The 25442-nt window shown below is 38.5% G+C and overlaps 1 protein-coding gene across 1 annotated transcript in view; it reads right to left on the bottom strand.

Annotated features, from left to right (window-relative positions):
* SCN7A (sodium voltage-gated channel alpha subunit 7) overlaps positions 1-18728 on the bottom strand; it is an 87103-nt gene extending 68375 nt beyond the window's left edge. The window contains exons 1-2 of the mRNA XM_080667300.1: positions 18689-18728; positions 2413-2651 (exon numbers count right to left, since the gene is read on the bottom strand). Coding sequence (XP_080523426.1) covers positions 2413-2651; positions 18689-18704 — 255 coding nt within the window. The 5' untranslated portion in view covers positions 18705-18728. The remainder of the gene's footprint in view (positions 1-2412; positions 2652-18688) is intronic.
* Positions 18729-25442: the final 6714 nt, after the last annotated feature.

Here is a 25442-nt window from a genome sequence, read left to right as displayed (position 1 = left end):
CTTGAACATTAACTTACCAGACACTGAATAACTGCACAAATTAATAAGCATAATGCAAATAAACCTATTTTTCTTGTTCTCCAAAAGCGAAATATTTCCTGTTGTGTACAACCAAACAAGTCAGTCCAAGACTAGTGACATGGAAATCTGCTGCTAAAATATTCACTGCTAGTATTAGTGGAGAGAAATGGTGCGCCTGTGTGTAAGGTGCGTAAGGGAAATGAATGCAACATGATTCTAGTGATCCGTCATTAGCAAACGTTGTAGTTTGTTATTAATAATTATGTGTAACAGGATATTGTAAAAATTAAGTTATGAAATTTTTATTAAAACGTTTCTTACATACCATTAAATAGGCTGGGCCACAAAAATATTCATTGTGGGCCGCATGGGGCCCACGGGCTGTGAGTTTGACATGCTTGCTCTACAAAAATATCAAATTACATTTGTCCACAATGGGGTTAATCATTTTGTCCCCCAAACTTGATCTGTTTTATAGTTATTGCAATTTTGTCAGCAGCACCACCATTCTTTCAGGCTGAAGACCTTGGCATTATTAGTCAGTCTTCAAATCTTGCTGATTGTTCTCGGATTTGTTACCTCTCTCTCTCCTCTAAGATACCATCAGACTGGATTACTCTTTCTCTCCTATTTCATTTTTCTGACCCTATCTCTTCCAAGCAATAATAATCTAGAAATCTTCATATTAACCTTACTTAAATATTGCATTCATCACATCAGTCTTTTGGCCATCACATTAAATCCATGTTGAAATCTCTCTTATTTCTTCTATTTCCTATTCCAGAATTAATCTCTGCTCTTACTTTTTCATAGACCTTCCCTTTGCCTTGTTAAAATTTGAAATGTTCTCTAAACTATCACTCACATGCTATTTCTTGAAGACACTTCCAGCTACCAAGCCACACAGATCACTGCCTTTTCTAAACAATTATTCTTATTTTTAACATTTTGTGCTTGTTTTTCAATTTTTCAAATATTTAGTAGGTTCTTCAAGTTATTCTGGAGATAAGATAGGATATGATTCTATGAATGAATAAAAATGATAAAATATAGGTTGACTTTATTTTCCTAACTAATGAGTGAGCTCTTAGCAAGTTGAAATGTGAAATTGTGTAGATATTATATAACTTTTATATTATAGTGCTTTAAAATTGATAACCTTAAGTAGCTGATCATCATACTCCAATAAAACAAATCATTATATGAATGCATAACAGGGGGGAGGGTCTAGATAAAAGAAGGTGATGAGATTAGCCAAAGAACACATAGGTATAGCCCATGTACACAGACAATTGTGTGGTGAAGGCTCGGGGTGGAGGGGTGGGCAAAGTGGAGGGGGGCAAAGAGAGGAAAATGAGGGACATCTGTAATAGTGTCAACAATTTTAAAAAATATTTTAGTGAGGTTTCAGGATATGAGATTAATATTTTGAAAATCAATTGTATTCTATACTGTATCAATAAACAAGCAAAAAATGAATTAAAGAAACAATCCTATATAATAAAAACCTAATATGCAAATCAACTGAATGCTGGAATGACTGGTCACTATGAAGCGCACTGTCCACCAGGGGGCAGATGCTCAACACAGGAGCTGTCCCCTGGTGGTCAGTGCGCTCCCATAGGGGGAGCGCCACTGGGGCACCACCATGAGGTGGGGGCCTAAGCTGACAGGCGGACATCCCCCGAGGGGTCCTGGACTGCAAGAGGGCGCAGGCTGGGCTAAGGGACCTCCCACCCCCGTGCACAAATGTCATGCATCAGGCCTCTAGTTCCATGCACTAGTACAGGGGTCCTCAAACTACGGCCCGTGGGCCACCATTTATCCGGCCCGCCGGGTGCCGCTGCCTGTCCTGCTTAGCAGCCGACTCGTCCCGGGCCTGCAGTGTGCATAGGAATTTGTTCATAGTTTTTTTTAAAAAAAAACTATAGTCCGGCCCTCCAACAGTCTGAGGGACAGTGAACTGGCCCCCTGTTTAAAAAGTTTGAGGACCCCTGCACTAGTATAATATCCCCATAAAGGATATAATACTTAGGAATACATTTAATAAAAGCAAACACATGTACATTGAAAACTGCAAAACATTGTTGAAATAAAGAAGATCTAAATAAATGTAAAGACATCTCATGTTCACAGATGGGGAGAAAAAATAAAAAAGGTATAACAGTATGCCTATTACAAAGTAAAGTAACCCCAAACAAACTAGCCAACCAGGCAAACAGTGACTTTTGATAAAATTCTCAAATATTTGTGGGATGTCTTATGTAGTTTTGTATAATTTAAAATTACTTGCTAATTTTTTCTTAATTCTCTTTTTACGTCTTATCTCAATTACATTTTTTGCATGTCTGAAAAACAAATGTGGTCACAGTAAGTTCAATTGATCCTTACATTTTTATTCTGGTAGTATGGGTCCACGTCTTCCAAGGGCTCTGACACCATTCCTTGAGGAAGATTTCCATAAACAAATGGAAGCTCTTTTCCAACTTCCAAGTCAGTGTTTGGCTTTAAATCTTCTTCATGTTCCTCACTGTGTTTTTTAGCAATACGCTGTTCCATAAGTTCAAGAGACTCCCTTGTGAAGAGGACAAGGCCCTTAGGTTCTGGGGAAGCCATTTTCAATTTTGCACCTGCAAGAAATGTATTTTTTAGCTCTCTATTAAATTTGTATATACTGTAGAAAGAAAAATTTTAAATTAAAAAGCTTAGGAAAAATATAAATAAAAGGTAACAGATAACTGAATGTATTCAAAGAAAAGTCCTGAGTTTTGTAGAAAACTGAGCTGTTAAATTAGGTCCTGTTATACTTAATATTAGGCTTAATTTGTAATTTCATATGTAACTCATTCTGTTTTCTTTACCTCTCCACTGAATCCTTTTCCTCTTAGTGAAATATTTCTTTCCATTTCTCCTCTGTAATAAGAGTTCTAAAGCTGCTAGAGATTTGGAGGTGGGAGGTGGGGAATCCAATTATTTCACTCTCATCTGCATTTAACTGTTGACTAGGCTTTCCTTTCCTAAAGGCAGTCTTCATTGCTTCTGAAGCCCACTCTTACCTTCTTTTTCTTAAAATTAAATTTATTGGGGTGACATTAGTTGATGAAATTATGTAGGTTTCAAGTGTACAATTCTATGATACATAATCTGAATACTGTGTTTTGTAAAGTCAAATTTCCTTCCATCACCACACACTCAACCCCCTCTAGCCTTCCCTACCCCTCCACTCCCATTTTTCTCTGGTAACCACCATACTGTTGAGTGTGTTTATGAGTTTTTGTTTGTTTTGGTTATATCTACATAAAATATTGAAAACATTTATTTGCAAAGATATATGCAATCCTATGTTCATGGCAGCATTATCCACTCTTCTTAGGATTCTGAATACTCCCTTTGACACAGTTCTTCCCTCCAAATTTTAACTCTGATATCCCTTAAAGTTATGCTTTTCCCTTCTGTTACGTCCTTCTTTTTGGTGAATGCATAGGCAAACATAGTTTTAATTACTATACATGGATATTTACTGAGTACAGTTCCCAAAATACTATCTTCTATCATTTATGCAAACCCACCAATGAGAGCAACTTAACAAGTAAAAACAAAATTTATTGTTTTTTCCCATGACTATAATCAATCTTTAACCTTCTATTCATTATATAAAAAGCACAAATATAAACTAATTATTTTGAATATTACTCATGAGATTTGTATTTGTCATCAACTTCTCTAAAGAAAATAATGTTCTTTCAATTATTTTTCATTATGTAATTACATATGATCCATTGTTTACATATCTACATTGAGGTAAGTCATCTATATCTGGGTTGCTGTAGTAGTCTTTACAGGTTTCCCTCCATTCTAGTCTTTATTTCAAATCATCCTACAGGCCACCCAAATTTGTCTTCATGAAATGTAATTTTATGTATCAATTCCCCATTCATAAGCCTTGTTACTTCCTCTCACATAAAAATATGTTCTTTTGCTGATTTTCTCCAGTCTAATTCTTGTCAAAACCTACTCAAGTGATCCTATTCAGTGACAACTGACTCTTTATTCTTTATTCATTCCCCTTAACCCTCTTTGTAATTTTATTACTGCAATAAAGGATAAGAAATTTTGTACTTGATAATTGTGGCATTTCATATGTATATATGTTGTCTCTTATAGAGCTGGCCTTGGCTGAATTCCTTCTATAATGTTTTCCTAAAACAGAAAGCACACACACGTACACACATATATATTCTGCACCAGAATTCCACAGTTTAATGAAACTGAGTTGTTTAATAGTTTAGTTCATTGCTTATATAGTAAGAAAGAAAAGATGTTAGTTAATATTAATGGAATAGCAGTCATTGTAAAAATCAGACTCTAAATGCTAGCTTAAATAAATGGTGTGAGGCAGACATTTAAGTATACAAATGGTAATCTCATAGACATCCAAGGAAAGAACACACAGTACATTTTTGTGTCCTGGGACATAAAAATGGAAAATCAAGTACTGGGATGACTCCTATGCCTCTCATGGGATCACCGTCTTCTGGGCTTTTCTTTTCATTCTATCTAAAGAATGGCTGCCTTTGCTTACTTCTCAGAATACACATTAAACAATGCCATCTCAGCTTCAATTTTATTTGATTTTTCAGTTTAATTTCCCCCATATGCCCATGTCTCAAAAACTGTAAAAAGAAACTCTTAATTGGTCTAGCCCAGCCTATGGATTTATTTCCCCTTGGTACAGTCACTTATGACTAGAGAGAAACATTTTCACAATAGCAATAGCTTCTTACCTTATGTCTACTTCCCTCAAAACATGTTACAAGGATGGGGTGTGAAGCAATAAGAGATAAATATGGAGTACAAATAATGGCATGTATCTACTTGGATTTCTCTTTCCAGATTAATGCTTTAAAAAACTAACAATTGTTCATCTTAAAATTTGCTTATTTTCCAAGTACCTTGCTCAATATCATGCACAAAACTAACACATTAAAAGTTGGTTAAGAATCATTTATATATACCATATATACATATACATACAAACACATCTACAGCAACAACTCACAATTTATAAACATAGGCTACAGACACTGAAGTTTGTTCTTACATATGAAATCTTATTTCTTTAATATATTAAATGTGCTTTCAAAATTGAACTCCTTACATGGAGTTCCTTGAGTATAAATTAAAAGGTTTCTTAATGACTCATGATTATAGGTTAGTATAAACAATAAACAAATAAAATCATGAACTTTGAAATTAAATAGACATGCATTCAAAAGCTAAATTCTGTTACTAATGTTCGAGAGGTCTCAGTCAAGTTACTCAATATTCTTGATCCTTCAGTCATAAAATTGGTGTTTTTCTTTGGGTTAAATAAAAAATAACAATTTAAAAAAATTTAAAAAATTATAAAAAAATAAAGTATTAAAAAAAAGAATAAAATAAAATAATATAGGTGACAATGCCAAGTTACCCTAGTACATTGACTGGCACCTAATAAATGGGAAGTAAGTATAAATTTTAATTGTGATAAGATTTTTATATCTTAGAATGATGGGCCAAATCTAATAAAATAATATATAATGGGAATATATGTATGGTTATGAAAGTTGGACCAAAAAATCCCATCTGCACAAGTACAGTGAAGATACTTTTTTTGTAACAGAGAAAACTGCCAAGGGATTTTACTTAATAGTAATTGCAATGTAAATCAATACTACCCTGTAGCTGCCAAAAAAGCTATATAACCTTGATCTGTATTGAAGGAAGATGTAGGAGGCAGATCTTCTCTATTCTGCTGTAATCCATAACCACACCCAAAAGGCATGTAGGTAAACTGAAGGGTCTTCAGATAGAATCGGAATATTGATTAGACTCAAATCACAGCATCTATAGACTACTGAAAAGAATAGAGACTACATTAGTTGAAGTAGAAAAGACTCAAGTAAAACATTCTCTTTTCAAAGTATCATAACATTGCCTGAGTCATGTTTCTTCACATGTAAACCAGAATCCCTCATGTACTGCACAAGGTCATAAGGGTTAAACAGACCATATACAGAAAGCCTGCAGGACAGTACTGACTCTGTCCATGCTAATTCTCTCCCCCAATTCAGTTATCCCAGAAGACTTCCTAGTGATATATATTTTTTTAATTTTTAAAATATGTTTTTATTGATTTCAGAGAAGAAGGAAGAGGGGGAGAGAGATAGAAACATCAATGATAAGAACCATCCATCGGCTGCCTCCTGCATGCCCTCTAATGGGAATCGAGCTCACAACCTGAGAAAGCTCTGACCTGGAACTGAACCCTGACCTCCTGGTTCTTGGGTCAACACTCAACTACTGAGCCATACAGGCCAGGCTCCTTAGTGATAATTTTGATGCTGAATGAAAGTACTCTGGATAGTTGACTATTTAAATGAATTGATAGTGAGCACTGACTTCTATAGTATGTCAAAGAAAAGCAAGTACTTATCAAATGGAACCGACTTGCATCTGACTTCTAGGTGGCTAAGAAAGGATGATAAATTATTAATAATTAAGTCACACTTAGGTAAAAGCATTTCTGCGGGGAATTTATAAAATATGGTCCAGGCACTATGCTTTCCGGTGAGTGATCTTAATACAGCACACTAAAGCCTGAAAAATATAGAAAGATTAATAGTTAATCTGTCCATTAGAGTGCCTTTCTAAAAAATCGAAAGCTAAAGTACACTTTTGGCAAGAATTGTATCAAATTAAACTCAAGTTTGGACTCTAACAAGTTCTAGTTGCACTAATATTTTATATTTATTAAAGTGCAAGCCATGTATCTTAGATATCAGTTGAAAGTAGCACAACCAGCATCAATATGAGAAAAAGAGATGCATTATGATAGAAAAATATTCTCCTTATAACAATTTTCAAGCATTTGAAAATGAGCCAATACTGTATTTGTCATAATTAAGGCAATTATAATTTTGGTCACACTTACTGAGTGACTGCCATTTGTGAGGCACTGGACTAGATGTTTCCATTATCTCATGTTCTCACATGTCATCCTTGTGATCACCGTTTATAAATAAGGAAACAGACATTGATGAGTTTCATGACTTCTCCATCATGGTATAGCTAGGTGAGTGGTGAAAATATATGCTAACTCAGGTGGGCCCAGTGAAATATTTTTGGTGGTTTGAGCTGAAGTACCATTCATGCTCACTGGACTGCTTCTGCCATATGATATTGGCTGTGATCTTGGCTTTGATTTAGTCCTCCCCTTCTATCCCCGTCCTTCCATTTTCTTCTGTAGATGCTCAGATTGAGAATTATTGAGAGCTGAGTTTAAATCTATCAATGATTTCATTTCTCCCAGGCTGATATGTTACTGTCATTAAGCATAACTTGAAGCATTGGGATCATATAGAATATACTTAGTAGTTTATTTCAAAGCAGAGTGGCAAAACAGAGGCTATTCAATAATTGATACAAAGAAGTTAGTGGGAAATGCTTTTCTCCCAAGTATTTTCACCATTAGTGGGAGTGTTCTCTTTCTGTCAGTCATTTCAATTTAAATTTAGACCACATTCTCTATAAAGCCTTTGGAGCATGAGAGAGAGTGCATATGGGTTGAATTTTACTTTTTCTTCACAGGCATTTTGAAGTTTGGGCATTCTCTGACTTCTAGTTTTACTGATGGTGTGGGTTTTGTGTTGTTTTAATTATTGTTGTTGTTTTGTATTGCATTGTTTGTGAAACATACCGGGAGGTTCAGAGTTGGGCAGTTCCCATTATCCTTGGCTCCAGACACTTCTAATAGCCAAATAAATTTTGGATGGCTGAATTATTTAAATGCTAAACAAAATTTAAAATTAAAAACCTACACAATAAAACTTATAAAAGAAAGCATAAATAAATGGCTTTATAGTTATTTAAAGTGAAGGTCCTAGTTTAATGAAGCAAAGTGATGGCTAGGATGTGAGGAAATAAATACTTTAATATAAACTTTTTTGGTATTATAAATTGGTACATATTTTCCAAAAAAAAATATCTGGCACTAGTTCTCTAAATTAAAAAATATAAACTTTACCTTAGTAATTTGAGCAATATGAGTATACACAATAGGTACACCCCAAACCAATTAATGTACACAGTGTTCAACATTGTATTTTCTATTAAATTTATTGGGGTGACATTGGTTAATAAATTATATAGGTTTCAAAGGTACAAGGCTATGATATAACATCTGTATATTACATCGATAATGAAGTAAACATTATAAAATGACAATTGAAGATTCAGATGGTGTTTGGATGTTCCTTGTGCAGTTTTGTTTGCTTTTCCATATATTTGAAATATTTTGTAATAAATATTTGGAAAATATCTAGCTCCATAACAGAATATTTATTGGATCAACTGGATTTCAATCTGGAGTTGAGAACTCTAACTGTGACCTTGAGCAAGGCACTTAACCTCTCCCTGGCTAGTTTCCTCAATTATAAAAAATGGGAACAATGAGAGTACTTACCTCCTAGAATAGTGTGAGCATGGAATGAGTTAATAAATACAAAGCATCCAGAAGAGGTAATATGCACTCAATATATACTAGCTGTTACTATTTTAAAGCACTGTATTTTTATGTTTAACTGTCTTTAAATCAAAATTTCTGCCATACTTCCTAGAATTTATAAAGAGAATATGCTGAATATAATTTCTTACTAATAAATCAAAGGAATGATAATATTCAATTACAATCAACTGCAATACAGAGACATGCTTAAATAAGTTTTGAAAGAGTTCTGCTTTTTACATTTTTTCTGCTTTATTTATTTGTATCTCTTTCATCACCATACTTTTAGATTTTTTCTTGCTGCTTTCACATTGCTTCCTTCTTTTGGCTTCCCCTTCCAACAATTCCTCTCTAATTTGCTAGGGATAAACAACCATAACAATTGCACATGAGTGACAGTCCAAAATCTCCAATGGAAAAAAAATCAACCATACTGTAAAACTTTTAACTTTTCACTAATCTTCTCCATCCTCCTTAACCCCAAGTTCCATTATTTTTTGTCCTGAGATATAACTTGCAGCATAAATAAATGGCTTCATAATAATAAATAGGGCAGAGCATAAGTCTCTTTAGATTTCAAGATTCCAGTCATGTTTAGAAAAATCTGATATTTCTTTTATTTTAATTTATAATTAAAATGTCACAAATTATTACCTGATAATTTGAAGTCCCGAGGGTAGACTATTTATAAGCGGAAAGACTGAATGACAGGCAACTAGCTGAACAGACTTAACACCTAATAGCAAATAACCATATACTCCTGTGAGTATACAATCTCTAGACTCCAAAACTGGCTCAGATTTCATTTTAATTATTACATAATAATTTATACGCTTAGATTCTTCTTGTATTAGCATCTCTTTACTCTAGTGTGGCTAATCACTTTTTTTTTATTTCAAATCATTTTCTTGCCCCTAAGATTGTTTTACTCTTTCTGACTGAAATGACTGTTGATACATAGCTTTTGTTTTTACTTTCTCTGCAATTATGGTCTGCCCAGAGTTCAACCGATGTTGGATAAGGCTCCTAAACTGGATTGACCTAGGATTGACCTACTCTCTGGGTGGACATTCTGCACTTTTTGGTGGCTTTGGATTTCCTGATTGCTCAACTCTATCCTTCCTAACCCCTCTCAGAACCCTTGAAACACATTATTGAAATGTGCTCTCTTGCAGAAAGAAGTTGTAAACAACTTCTTGTTTGACAGATAAGTATTCATCAGTACTTATTTTTAACTCTATATTTTAACATTTTAATAACATATATGTTTTAAAAAGTGAGCTCCAATTTTCCTTAAAAGATTCTTCTTGCCAGTTAATATGTCATGTAGGGAAATATGTTCAACCATGGTGCTTACTTTTAGCATTAATTTATTTGGCAATCATTTGCAGAACATACTTAAGTGCCAAGTACTATGCCTGGTAGCAGTGCTAGAAAAATTAATAAAATATAATTACTGAACTTAAGGACAATAGGAGACAGACTTGTACACAAATAAGAACCAAGTTGTCTTGGTCATCTCTGAAAATTTTTAAGTTTTAAGAGCAACATTAACTGAAATTAAAATCGTCTCCAACACTGGTGGACCTGGATTCTTCAGAGTGCCAAATTTTCTAATAATCTGATAACAGTTAATGTCTCTCTTCTTGAGGAAGGGAGCAGTCTAGGGAACTAAGCTTCAGAATTACAGTCAATATGCACAGTAGGATTAGAGGTCCATATGCAGTGTCAGATAACAAAGTCTCCCTATCTGCATCTGAGTGTAAATTTGCTATGAACAATGAATAAAGGAAAACGTATTGGCAGTTGAAACACCAGGAAGGAACATACACCACTGGGGATAGGATCCCAATGAAGGTCTCCTGGCTCACTAACAAATGCCACTATGACAGTGACAGAGATAATAGAAAGTGAGGCTACTAAGGAACCCAAAAGTAAAGCTACTCTGGCTTAAACAGTTCAATTTGAATCTTCTAAGACAACACAGGTTTGGGTGCCCTAACAGTAAGACTGGGAAAGTGATCTAACCCAACATTGTAAACCACTAATGGCTCCAATTTCTCCAGATGTTCTTCAAACTTCTCCTTCGTAAAATTGGCCTCTAAAATTTCTGAATTGCCCCTTATTACCCTAACAAAAATGAACAAGTTGTAGAAGAGCCAGGATCTTCCTAGAATTGTATTTTTGATGAACCCGGTCTGTCAAATCCTTGACCAAAAATTCCTAGCCAGTGACCACATTAGGGCTCAACAAGTGGAAGAAAAAGTACCATTTGTCACTTCCCAGTAGAATGCATGAGGGTTTTGTCATGCAACCAGATTCTATAACTTGCCTTCAACCCTGAAGTCCTTGGTGCCACTGGCTCCCCTGAGATGCAAGACCTGATCTCAATTTCTGTTTAATAAAATACATAACTGGAACTCTTCCTGGAGCTCTTGGGGACCATTCACAACAAGCTGAATTCCCTGAGCATCTTCCGAATCTGCAATGGGACTGTTAAATTTTTCTTAACCTTCATTGTTGCCCAGCTTCTGAGCAGTGGAACTAAGCTCATAGATCCACAAACCATGCTCTAAATATGCAGATAAAAGAGTTCTGAACCAGTTGTCACATAAGGCAAATCATAAACCTCTAGCACTTAGTCTGGCTCTGGGTTAGCCTGAGATATATATAAGAACTTCAACAATGTATCAGACTCTGGATGGCTAACAAGATGTCACAGTGTCCAATCTGCAGTTCATGAATCCTAGGGCCTCTCAAAAGACAAAGGTGAGAGTGGCCTCTGGTCAAAACCTTGGTACTGAATTGTAGGGAAAGCAAATCCCCTCAGTGCAGCTGAATTACTAGTATACTAGCTCTTGACTATCAGAAATCTCCAGGTGTTAATATTGAAAACCTAGGAGCAAACAGCCCAACCCAGGAAGATAATTTCAGAATATGTTGGGCTGAGGCCACCTGAAATGAATCTAATGCAGCCTGTCAGACAGAAAGATTCCTTTGGATGATAGCCCAGCTTCATCCAACCACCTTTACAAACATCACTTCCCCCGAAGATCCACATCCTTTTCACCCCTTTGAGCACCTTCTTTTCCTTAGCGCTAGTTTGCTCATTCTTTGGGTATCTGCTTAGCAATGACCTTACCAAGTACTACCATTCTGCCACAGAGATCCTAGGGTAGAACAGTTCTAAAGTTTGAAATCAAAGAAATGCACTGGGACATCCACCTTATCCTATTGCTCCCAGTTCCCTCGGAGATAGCAAATCTCTTTTTCTTTCCACTCTTTCCTCTTGTTCCCAAAATGTCTAATCTCATCTATGAGTAGTGTGATTAGAAGTCACGGGTTTTGGGGACAGTTTGGGTGTATGCTGAAATTGTTGAAAACTAATTATTAAGAAAATGTCGTTCTCTTTTCTTTTCACAAGCATCCTGAGTTGGAGGATGAATGACATGGCCACCCAATCAGTGAGCCAGTGCTTTGCCTCTGTTCCAGGGAAGAGGCTGTGTGGATAACATTTTCTACCAGCAGCTGTAGCTGCATTTTCTGAGACAGAATGAAGGAGAGCAAAGAAAGGGCAAGTCAGAAGCCAATGCTTTTCCTCTCTCCTCCCACTCCTCTTTCTTCTGTGTCTCGGTTTGATTCCCAGAGAACAGCCTGCCAGTAATGCAGTCAGGCTGTGGAGACAGATTCTGCACATGTAGGAAGTGACTGTCTAGGGCAGTCACAGCCTCCTCAATTTCATTTTTCTCCTTAGGGAATGAAACAACAACATACAAATAATCAACCTCTGTGCTTCCTGGGAAGCTGGATTTGATCCTAGTGATGAGAAACAGATGCTAGATTTGCTTTGCCAAAAAGAATTATGAAATGTTCTACTCTATACTAGATAGTATATATTCACATATTCTCCTTACTTACTAAAAGATTTAGGGTAGCTTACAAGGGTGTAAGCCATAGAGCAAGATAATATAAATTAGGAAAAATGAAGGGGGAAATATAGCATAATGGATGCACAGAGTAAGGATAATATCCCAAATGCCAATTTCAATCTAACAAGGAATCCTATCTAATAAAGAGGGAATATGCAAATTGACCATCACAGTGTCACAAAGATGGTGGCACCCATAGCTACAAGATGGCGGCGCCCAGTCCCCTCAGCCCTGCCGGAGTCCCCCAGTCCTTTCAGCTCAGCCGGGGGGACAGCAGGCGCACAGTGCGGCCAGACATGCCCTCAGCCGCCCAGGGCCGGCCCAAGGCGCAGCAAGCCTCAATGTCGGCTGCCCAGCCAATGCCCAAGGCGCAGGCAAGCCTCAATGTCGGCTGCCCAGCTGCCAGGACAGGCCTGAGGCACAGGCAAGCCTCGGATGGTGGCTGCCCAGCTGCCCAGGGCTGGCTGGAGGTGCAAGCAAGCCTCAGATGGCAGCTGCCCAGCTGCCCAGGGCCACCCGAGGCTCAGGTAACCAGGGCTGGCCAAGGCTTGCGCTGCTGGCAGTGGCAGCAGCAGAAGTGTGATGGGGGCATCGCCTTCCCCTGATCACCAGGTCACCTCCCCCGCCTAAGGGCTCTCGGACTGTGAGAGGTGGCAGGCCGGGCTGAGGGACCCCCCCGCTCCAGTGCATGAATTTTTATGCACCAGGCCTCTAGTAGAAAATAAAAGGTAAAATGACTTCTCATTTAGTTTCCAAACTATTTTGAAACAATTAAGCTTTCTATCAGCATGAACAATGCATCAAGCCTATTGCACCAATGAAATTCAGATAATTATAATCAAAAAAAGTAATGACAATGCTGATAAACAAGTTAACTTGGGACTAGAATGTACTGCATACATAAGTGAAGGAGACAGGTAATGTAATCACTGAATGAAATCTATATTGTTGAGAATGTAGAAATTACACATGCTTTAGGGAAGAGACCAATTTATATTGACATTTTTGTTTGTCAGGGCTACTTGAGTGCACTTCATAGATATATTATGGCTTATATTTCATCTTTCCCACATTCTGTGATGACTCACAACTAAGTTCTCTGATGCAGACAGAGCCTTTTCCCTTAGCGCTCTCTATCATCTTCCCTTTCTCCCCCCGCCCCCGCCCCACACACAGGGGTTTAGAACTCAAATGATATTAGATGCATTGCTTTTTTTATGGAAGACACAAAAATATTATCATTGTCTTTTAGGAAGCAGAAAAATATGAGGAAAGGTGATTGAAACTAATGAGATTCTGAAAGATATGGATAAGATGAAAACAATAGCTTTAGCAGTAAAGCTCTAGAGACATAAATGAGACTCTTCTCAGTGGATATGACCCTGGACCCACTGGGATATGAAAGCAATGGGCACCTTCACACAGTTCAGGTGAGAGTGTGAATAGTGCATTTTTATTGGAAGGACTGTTTGGCAATAGTTACTTGTACTCTTTGCTCCCCCTGCCCCCCCCACCACCACCACCAAATTAAACTTCTCAATGAATATTCTTGCTGAAGTTGAGAGGTCATGTTTGCAAAGATGTTAGTCACAGCAGGCTTTTCATTTCAAAGACTGAAATCAATCGAAGTGCCCACCTTAAGGAGCTAATATTGTAAATCCAGTAGGTTGCTATCATGAGACACTATTTACTAAACGTGAAGAATGAGATGTGTCCGTGCTCATATGGAAAGATTCCCAAAATAAATTACTTCATGAAAAATGTAACATTAGTAATGGCTTGCCTTGTTTACCTTTGAATAAAATGTTTTATAAGTTATATACATAGGGTTATATATGCTACCACATGCATAATGTTTCCCCTCTGGAAGAAATTAAACTGCTAAAGCCATGAAGAGGAACTGAAAGGTGTCAAGAGATTCTGTTGCTTTCTGGTTAACGGTTCTATAGTACTTGAATGTGATGTACCATGTACGTATTACTAAAACCCAGAATTGGAATGCTCACACACTGAAGGCTTGGGAATAAAGGTCAGATTGACCAAAAAGGCATCAATCCACCTGGAATTTTGCAGCTGCCTGTTCCCCTTGATTTCAGCCCACTTGGTTTTCTGCTTTGGGATTATTTTTCCACTTAAGCTGCTTATTTCCTGTTGAACTTTGATTAGCTGACTCCTACTCTTTAATTCTTCCTGGCATACAATTTATCTCGCCTGCCTTAATTGACTTTGCCTCTTTTGTCCTCGGACCTGGAGTCTGACTGCAGCTGTTTCTATTCCCAAGTCATCCCATTTTGGCCTCAGTATATCCACTTCATTCTGGTCTCAATTCTCTCACTCTGGCAATTTCAGCCAATATGTCATCTTGCAGAAGAAAATTATAAATAACTTTCTCAAAAACACAAGTATGCACTGTCATTTTGTCTTTTAAAAATAAATTTTAAGAATTTTAATCTAGGCATTCTTCTGGATTCAAAATCTAGGAAAACGGCCTTGTAAATCAACGAGCAGCAGCAAAAGTTCAAAGGGACAAGTCCCATCTCTCCTCAAATAGATCACTTTTGAGAACTGAACTCCCCTCAAAATCTGGTAAACTTATATTCCAATGATGATGGCTCATTAAAATAATCAGGACCTGAGGTCTTTGCAAATGTCTTCTACCTAGGATCAGAGTATGTGTGATCCTCCTATACTGAGGAGAATGAATCTGGATAAAAGTGTCATAGGACAGTCTTAGCACCCAGTCTCGAATTCCCTTACAAGAATGAGCCCAAAGAAAGCCAGGTGGATGTCCCGGTGCCTTGAGAAGATGCAGGACAATAAGTCTCTATGGGGGACAGAGTCTCAGCAGGGTGAGCCATTACGGCTGGTAAGGCCACAAAGGGATTCTAGGAACATGAAGAAAAGCTGCCTTGGTCTTTAAGTGTGCCCACTTGCGCTTCTCTATGGCAACCTCATGGTTCACTGGTCGGGTCCCTTTTTTCTCTGAATATGACAACAATTTCTAAGCTGTGCCTGTCCAGCCCACCAAAACAAGTGTGTTAGGGAAAGGCCAGAATCTTTCCAGAACTAAATGTTCTGTGACCCTAGTCAGTCAGACCCCTTAACAAGGAAAATCTGGCCAGAGGCCATTTAAGAGCTCAACCAGGAAGAATGTATTGTTGCCTCTGCTAGAGTCATACAAAGGAGAGCTTGTTATGCATGTAACTTCTATACTCATCAGCAAGCCTGAGACCTTTTGACCTATGGTTTTAGGTGCCACTGAATCTGTGGAATATAAATTTTTAAAAATTCCATAACTGGCACCGTCACTGGAACCCTGAAGGCCTCCTAAAGCTGGCTGTCCATCTCGGCTCCTGGTCACTCTCAGAGAGTTGGTCTGTTCCTCCAGGATCTACTACTCCCCAAACTCTCTAGCTTTTCAAATGAGGAACCAAACCCATAGATACCCAACCACTTCTCGAATTTCAGAGAAACCAGAGAGGAGCCTTGAAACATATTAGCACAAAACTAGCTATGGACCAGAGCCAGAATTATAGCCCATAATTAGCACTTAGACCATGCAGCTTCTGGAAGAACTCAGAGAGTGAGAGGCTGGTGGCCCGGGAGCCTCACTCTGGCATCTAAAGCAGATAGAAAGGAATATTCCATTCAACACCATAGATTCAACCAGGGACCATTGCCGTCCTCCCCCCACCCAATCAACATCCTCTGATGTTCTAGCTTAAAACCAAATGCCCTGACCTAATTTCAGCCTTTTAAAAACAGAATTTCCCTGAGCAGGGCCCTAACTTAATCAAGCTTTTGTTTGATGCTGATACAGTCAGTTTGGCAGTTGGCTGCCACCACAGAGGTGGTTTTCCTCAGCCAGCATCAGTCTGCGTCAATTCAGTCAGAAATACTGTGTACACAACAGGGATATCTGTTGGCCAGACAAATGGGGGTTCCCCTGTCAGCATGGAGCATAACCAGAATAGGGCTGGTTTATAAATAGCAACGATTGAACAAATTCATGGAAATCATAATTCCACCTGGCCCAAGAGATAGAGACAAATGGAAAAATATCCCTAGAAGCCATGAGATGAAAACTTCCTCTGCAGTGTTAAAGGTTCCTTCTTTCAATGTTGTAGAGGTGAGACCTTGCTTACCTGGCCTTGATGGTGAGTGACTGTGCATTGCTGATAGCTAGTCAGAGTGGGCAGGGTTTACACATGTCCTCTCACAACTGACCAATGTTGATACTGGTTAGTAAAAAATAATAGGACCAGACTCCCAGAAATCAAGAATGTCCTTTTTATGCTAATGCCCCCACCATATGCTTTCAAGAAACAGTCTATGGTGGTAGGGATAAGATCATGGGTCAGGCTCTGAATGCCTCATTTATGGTCCGGATCCTGTCATAATGAGATCTAGGGCTTGGGTGTATTAGGATATTTCTTCCCTAGGTAGGAGTTGAGCAAAATACTGTTGTTTTAATTTCCAGTGTGCTTTAGGCCTGTATTTATCCTCTCTGATCAAGTTATGGTAGTATAGATCAACTACCCGCCCAGAGCTTCTCCCACAGGAGGCTGTGAGACACAAGACTCAGTTCCCAGGTGCCTGGCTCTACCACCCACTCTCCAATGGAGGCTGATGGGCAGTGGCAGGTCCTGGGGCCTGCCCACATCATCTGGGATCTGTTGGCCCCTCTTCCTGAGCCCAAGTCCAATTTTAAGATTTTCTCCTATTGTTTTAAATATATTGATGGGAAAGAAGGGGCTCAGAGTACTTCTCCCCTGAGGGCAGGGTTTTGATTACTCCCAGCCCTCAAGAGTGGATTATTTATGCCTAAACTCTGATTTTTCCTATATTAACTAATGGATTAAAATACATTCAGCAATAGCCAATTTACTTGATGGTTTCATTCCAAGGAAGTAAGACCATTTGACTAAATCAAAATTTGAAACTAAAAAGAGAAAGTGGCTAAAGCATATGTTGAGAGCATTCAAAGGTGTTTAAACATAAAATGTTGCAAGGATGGAAGCTCACAGGTTAGAATATACTTGAAACTGTACAGGTGGCAAGAGATCACGACCTGCATGTGAATTTCACTTCCTCTAGTGCATTCTAGTGAGGCCTGTGAAAGCCCCTTTTATTCAGATATTGAACTTGACTTAAAATGAGAGCTAGAATAGTGAAATAAATGTATAAAAACATAGAAAAATTCTTTATGCAAACAACAGTTAAACATGACGTTACCTTCACAAAACCCTTCTATAATTTAGTCCTTACCAGAATATAAATTTTTGATGTGTGATTTACAAATAAGAAATATAAAGCTTAATCAAAAGTTAAATAATTTGCTTCATTTTCACATAAATGGAAATCATGTTTTATTATTCTTAACCTCAAAGTCTTCTTCATGGGACTTCAACTCTTCATTCATTAGCTAGGTAATTACTGACTAATTACTCCTTAGGGGCCTTATATGCTTGACCTGTAATTTTAATAAGGGCTCTATGTAGCTGGTATGGTACCCAGGATTCTTTTTTATTGGGCCCAGCTACCTTCTGTTTGTGCCATACACTACTCTCCTGAACAATAGCCAGGAAGAAAAAACAACCACAAAAAGCACCACCCAAACTCCTTCCCATTTCAAGAGATTTTTCTGACCAATATCCAAACTTGCATCCATCATTTCCACAAAGAAAGGGAGCCCATCACTGTCATTCCACCTGTATTCACCATTTATCCTGCTTTGACTGGTACCCTGAGTATTGGAGGCAACATATAGCCAGAGTCACAATGAATAATCATCGCTTCTAAAAGAGCACCTCCGGACGTATGCATTTTACAGAACTAATCAATGAAAGAAAACAGCCACAACCCAAAACCTGTTGATCCAAACCATACCAAAATGCCTAGTGGTTTAAACTAGGCACAACATTTCCCATCACATCTATGCCTCTAATTTTATACTGTCAGTTCTTACATGAAAAGCACCAATCTTGAAATCACTAAGTTACTTAGAATATGAGACAAAATTCCTTAGGAGAAATATGCTCCAGCCTGCATAGGGTGTCATTCCTTCTCTTCTATTATTGTGTCATGTGACCTAAAAACCATTGACAAGTAGGGTTTCTAGATATTTTACACTAACATAACTTCTTGGTTTCAGAAGCTTACCTGGTGGGATGAACAAACTGACCACACTTACCTTGCAGAGCAAACATCCACAGGCCACTGCTGCTCTCAAAAGCAGCTCTCTCAATTCTTGTCCAGAATCTATTAATCGCCTGGGGCGTGTATGGGGTGGGGTCGGTGGGGGGTTGGGTGGGAAAGACTGGCTGCTGATGACACTCTCCTGGGATTGGGCACACAGCAAGGAGAAAACACTTACTTGCTCCCATGTGATGGGTCTCCGCCAGCACCTGGGCTCCTTGGAGCCCTTGGAGCTGGGCTCCTTGGAGCCCTTTTTCTCCTCCTGGGCTTCTCTTTCTGATCTCTCTGGCTTCCTGGGCTCCGGTGGCTTAGATGGTGTTGCTAGATTAGCATCTGCCCTCACCTAGGCTCACGGCCCCACTGAATTGCCAGCTAGAACGCGAGTCACTGGGGCAGCTGCCCAGCCACTAACCCAGGGAAGCCCTCCAGCCAGATGAGCAGTGGAGCCGCGCCCGCCGCCTGGAAGCTGTTTTGTGTTCTTCCCTCTCCTCCCTCCCCGCTCCTCCGCCCTCAGCTCCAGGCCAGTGTTGGACTTCAACACCCGGGCGTGGGCGGGGTGATGTAGACTGAAACCGGCTGCAGAGTCTGCTGCCGGCCGCAGGAGCCGGGCAGCTGCGAGGTCTTGTGCACCAGCTGCCTTGGGAAGGGAGGGCGCGTGGGGAGCGGGATCTGTAAGAAGGTGGAGCTGGGAGAAGACTTGGACTTGAAAAAATGGAGAGGCGATTTAGAGCAGGGATGCAGTTAAGGTGGAAGGTTTGAGAGGATGGCAAAGAGATGTGATTGGGAGGGAGAGGGAGAGGGAGAGGGAGAAGAGTGAGAGAGGAAGGCAGCAAACAGGTTCTTTACCTCCAGTTGCTTTCTCTGTCGCCTTGCCTAGCTGCCCCAGTGGAGCCTGCAGCATTCAAATCTGGACATGGCTGAGGTGTGGCTGTGTGATGTGTATGGAGGTGTGTGTAGGTGTGCAGCTGTTAGGGAACAAAGGCCTGGAGCTACAACCTCCTCCCTCTAGATTTCTTTCCAGCTCTGGCGATTTGAAACACAAGGGACACAGGAAAAATTATGCATTTTGGACATTTTGGGGAAACTGGTGGACAATAATAACCTGATGGTGAAGGGAAAAGTTGTTGAACCTTCTTTCTCAAAGGGGGTTTGGAAATTTTCCCACACCATAGCACATTCATTTTATAATTCCAATTTGTTTGGAAGGGGTAACGTTCCCTTAAAAAAAAAAAAAAGATTCCTGCAACACACCGGGAAGAGAAATCATGTATATTTATGAGATTCAAATTTTATATTGCCAGTTATAGAACAGAAGAGTAAAGTGGGATTAAGCTAACACTATTTCTGTGCAAAAACATCTTAGGGACAGCATGTTTTATTCACGATTCACAGAAAGGGTCTGTTGCATGTATTTTGTTTGTTTAAATTACATATTTATTATGAAATATTTCATAATATACAAAAAAATACAAAGAAAGTACAATAAAATCCTATGTACTCAATAGTTGAGGCTGACATAGACAATCTTGTTTTTCTGTATCCTCCTTCCCACCTTAAATTAACTTAAAAGTAGTTCAGGTGTCATATCATTTTATCCAAAAATACATCCGCATATGTCTCTGAATTATAAGGATTTTTAAAATATATAACCCAAGACCATTATCATACCTAAAAATTAACAATAATTATTTTGTGGTGTCAAATGTGCACTTGATTTTTTTCTAACAGACAACATATGAATCTCCACCTTCCTTCCGCATGCTTTGTGGTGACAATACAAGTGAATGTTCCAGTGCATAGAACACTTCCTTGGAGCAACCTGACACATCCCTTCTCACTTAGTAAAATCCTATGCATCTCTCAGTACATTCACACATAATATAAACTTAAATTTATTAATATCAAATATTTGATAGCTTAAATAAGCTATTTGACATAAATAAAGAGAAGTAGAGTAGGCCCCTTTACCTGAGGTTTCTCTTTCTGTGGTTTCAGTTACCTTATTGTCAACTACAGTCTGAAAATATTATGTGGAAAATTCCAGAAACAAACAATCCATACGTTTTCAAGTGCCATTCTCAGTAGCATGAGGTAATCTTGAGAATCCCGTTCTGTCCCCCGAGATGTGAATCCTCCCTCTGTCTACTCCTGGACCATCAGCAGCCATCTTGCTTATGGGAGCGATTGTCATGGCATCACAAGGCTCCTGCGTGTTCAAGTACCACCAGTGTTCTTCGTAATGGCCCCAGAGCGCAAAAGTCATTATGTTGGCAGTTTGGATACTCCAAAGAGAAATTTTAAAGTTTTGAGTGAAAAGTGAAAATTCTCTACTTAATCAGAAAGAAAAAGAAATCGTATGCTGAGGTTGCTAAGATCTACGGTAAGAATAATTTTTTTACAAATATAATTGTAAAGAAGGAAGAGAGAAATTTGTGTTAGTTTTGCTGTTTGTTGCACCTCAAACTGCAAAAGTAGTGGCCACAGTGTGTGATAAGTGCTTAGTTACAATGAAAAAGGCGTTAAATTCGTGGGTGGAGGACATGAATAGGAACTTGTTCTGATTGGGGACCATGTGTTATGCCAGAAATCACAGAGCCCACAAGAAAACTTCAGCAAGGGAGACCCGAAACAAGTGGCACCAAACCGCTTGTTTGCTGAAGTGAGGGATGGTTACACAGATTGAGGAATTGGTTTGGTATTTTGTCATCTCACAACATCACAAGAAGAAGGGTGAGTAACTACAATAGGACATATTCTTGAGTGTGTGTGGGGGGAGACCACATTCACATAATTTTGTTACAGCATATTATTATATTTTTCAATTTTATTAGTAGCATTTTTGTTAATATTTTATAAATTTATAAAATTATTGCCTAGTTTATAAATTAAAATGTATCATGCATGTGTACATACAGAAAAATATATAGTATTTACAAGGTTCAGCACTGTCTGTGGTTTCATGCTATCCATGGGGGGTCTTGGAGTGTATAACCATGGAAAAGGGGAGATTACTGTATGGCTTTGTGTAATATGGAATGAACACGCAACTCATCTCAAACTATTTTGCAGAGCAATAATAGAAACAAGAGGCAAATAGAAGGGAAACTGATGATATTGGATGTATCTTCTGAGTGGTACTTCCATTTTTTTGTTGTTGTTCTGGAGCACATTGTATCTACCACCACTGTTAGATAATTTTGCTATATTGGATCTGATAAATTTTAGCAATTATTGTGCTCCTAATAAGCTGATGAGATCCCTTTGATTTGCTCAGAGGTGTGTGTGGTGGGAGGGGTCATTTGCTATTTGTTTCCCACACTTCTGCCTTAACACCCTTGTTCTATGCTGTGTTTTCTAAGTATCTATAATAATAAAGGCATAATATGCTAATTAGACCAAACATCCTTCCAGATTACCTTACGGACGAAGCTGGGGCTGTGAGGGAAGCCCAGGTCCTGGATGCCTGCCTGCGGCCGGAGGGAAGCCAGTACTGGCAGCTGGGGGAAGGAAGGCCTACTCTAGCATGGATTTAGTGCATTGGGCCTCTAGTATATTCATAAGGCAGAAGCTCAAGATAAAACTGCTCTATCACACTGCACTTGAACCAGATAAGCCCCTTGGGAGAATTACTTTCCTTGCAGGGTGCCACAGTGGGGCCTGTTTATTCTAGCGTCAAAGATGTCAGTTTTAGAACTTGGGATAAGCCTAGAGTTTTTATTCCCATTCCACATCACTATATTCTCAGTTGGTAAAACCTTGTGTAAAACATGACCAACAATTCTCCCAAAATACGAACAAATCAAAACTCTTCCTTCAAAGATAAGACCTCTAGCTGTCTCACTCTTTTCTTCTGCTGTGGCAACCATCTTCTTACTTTGTGGACATTCTTACTAAGAATTTATTTTCTGGTTGAAAATCTTCCCCTTCGTCTGAATTCTTATTACAATTATGAACAGATTTTTTATCCATTTGGATGCCAATAACCATTGTGAATAAAACACAAGCTTCTGATTTCCTCCCTCATAGATGATCTTTTCATCCACTGCCCCTCACTTGTTAATTCCCACACTCACTAAACAAGAATCATTGGACATTTGGAGAATGTTTTTGTTATGGCAGAGAGAAACTGAAACAAATCTGTTGAAACCAGTAACTCTATGGAGGTAAAGACAGAGCAATAGAATTAATGTGAGAAGTAAGAGTGATGCACCCATGGAACAAGAGTAGGATGCTCTATATATGAAAGCTTTTGTCATCTTAATCTATGAAGAAGAAGGAGGAGTGGGGAGAAAAAGGAGGAGGAGGAAGAGGAGAAGAAGGAGAAAGAGGAGGAGAAGGAGGAACAGGAGAAAAAGTGAAGTAGGAGAAGGAGGGGAGAGGGAGGGAAGTAGTGGGGGAGGAGAGGGAAGAAAGAGAAGAATAGTTTGGAGAATAAAATTGTGAAAATTACAAAGAATGTACAAAGAGATGGACAATAGGATAGTAAAGATAAGAAGAGAGAATAAATTTCAAAGGTTTAACCTCCTGCTGACAGGAATTTCAGAGAGAACAGGGAACAGGGATAGTAAATCCTCAAATAAATAATACAAGAAAATTTCTCAAAATTGAAGGACCCAATTCTCCTAAGTGAATGAGCCTACAGAGGGTCAATCAGTTTAAATGAAAATAGCTCCTCAACCAAAGAAAATTATCATGAAATATTAGAATCTTTGGATAAAGACAAGATTTTAAAGCTTTCATATAGAAAAAAAATTGAGTTAAAAAGAGGGATGAGGAGGATACCTATTTCACAAATTTTGGGTCTCATATAATTCTTTTTTTTATTTCTTTATTGATTAAGGTATTACATATGTGTCCTTATTCCCCCATTACTCCCCACCTTCCATTCATGCCCCCATGCCCCTGTTGTCTGTGTCCATTGATTAGGCATACATGCATGCATATAAGTCCTTTGGTTGATCTCTCCCTCTTACCCCCACCCTCCCCTATCTTCCCTGAGGTTTGACGCTCTGATTGATGTTTCTCTGTCTCTGGATGTATTTTTGTTCATCAGTTTATGTTGTTCATTATATTCCACAAATGAGTGAGATCATGTGATATATATCTTTCTCTGGCTGGCTTATTTCACTTAGCATAATGCTCTCCATCTCCATCCATGTTGTTGCAAATGGTAAGAACTCCTTTTTTTTAATCGCAGCGTAGTATTCCATTGTGTAGATGTACCATAGTTTTTTAATCCACTGATCTGCTGATGGGCACATAGCCTGTTTCCAGATCTTAGCTATGGTGAATTGTGCTGCTGTGAACATAGGGGTGCATATATCCTTTCTGATTCGTATTTCTAGTTTCTTGGGATATATTCCTAGAAGTGGGATCACTAGGTCAAAGGGGAGTTCCATTTTTAGTTTTTTGAGGAAACGCCATACTGTTCTCCACAGTGGCTGCACCAGTCTGCATTCCCACCAGCAGTGCAAAAGAGTTCCTTCATCTCCGCATCCTCGCCAGCATTTGTCACTGGTTGATTTGTTGATAATAGCCATTCTGATAGGTGTGAGATGGTACCTCATTGTTGTTTTGATTTGCATCTCTCTGATGATTAGTGACTTAGAGCAGGTTTTCATATGTCTCTTGGCCTTCCTTCTGTCTTCTTTTGAAAGGTGTCTATTTAGATCAGTTGCCCATTTTTTGATTGGATTCTTTATCTTCTTTTTGTTAAGCTGCATGAGTTCCCTGTAAATGTTGGAGATTAACCCTTATCGTTGATATCATTGGCAAATATGTTCTCCCATGCAGTGGGCTTTCTTGTTTTATTGATGGTCTCCTTTGCTGTGCAAAAGCTTTTTATTTTGATGTAGTCCCATTTGTTTATTTTCTCTTTAGTTTCCATTGCCCTAGGAGCAGTATCAGTAAAGAAATTGCTTCGGCATATGTCAGAGATTTTTCTGCCTGTGGATTCCTCTAGTATTTTTATGGTTTCTCGTTGTATGTTTAAGTCCTTGATCCATTTTGAGTTTATTTTTGTGTATGGTGTAAGTTGGTGGCCTAGTTTCATTTTTTTGCATGTATCTGTCCAATTTTCCCAACACCATTTATTGAAGAGACTGTTTTGACTACATTGTATGTTCATGCCTCCTTTGTCAAATATTAATTGAGCGTGGTGATTTGGGTTGATTTCTGGGTTCTCTATTCTATTCCATTGATCTATATGTCTGTTCTTGTGCCAGTACCAGGCAGTTTTGAGAACAGTGGCTTTGTAATACAGCTTGAAATCTGGTATTGAGATCCCACCTACTTTGTTCTTCTTTCTCAGGATTGCTGTGGCTATTCGGGGTCTTTTTTTATTCCAGATGAATTTTTGGAGAGTTCTTTCTAGGTATGTGAAATGTGCCGTTGGTATTTTAATGGGGAGTGCATTGAATCTATAGATTGCTTTGGGTAGTATGGACATTTTAATGATGTTGATTCTCCCAATCCATGAACATGGTATGTTCTTCCATCTGTTTACATCTTCCTCTATCTCTTTTTTCAGTATCATGTAGTTTTCCACGTATAGGTCTTTCACCTCCTTAGTTAAGCTTATTCCTAAGTATCTTAATTTTTTTGGTGCAATGGTAAATGGGATTAGTTTATTAGTCTCTCTTTCTGTACTATTGGTGTATAGAAATGCCATAGATTTCTTGGCCTTAATTTTGTATCCTGCTACATTGCAGAATTCATTTATTAAGTCTATTAGTTTTTTGATGGAGTCT

This window comes from Plecotus auritus (assembly GCF_963455305.1).
Source record: "Plecotus auritus genome assembly, chromosome: 5".
In the NCBI taxonomy this organism is placed as follows: Eukaryota; Metazoa; Chordata; class Mammalia; order Chiroptera; family Vespertilionidae; genus Plecotus; species Plecotus auritus.
This window is presented reverse-complemented; position numbering and strand designations above follow the sequence as displayed.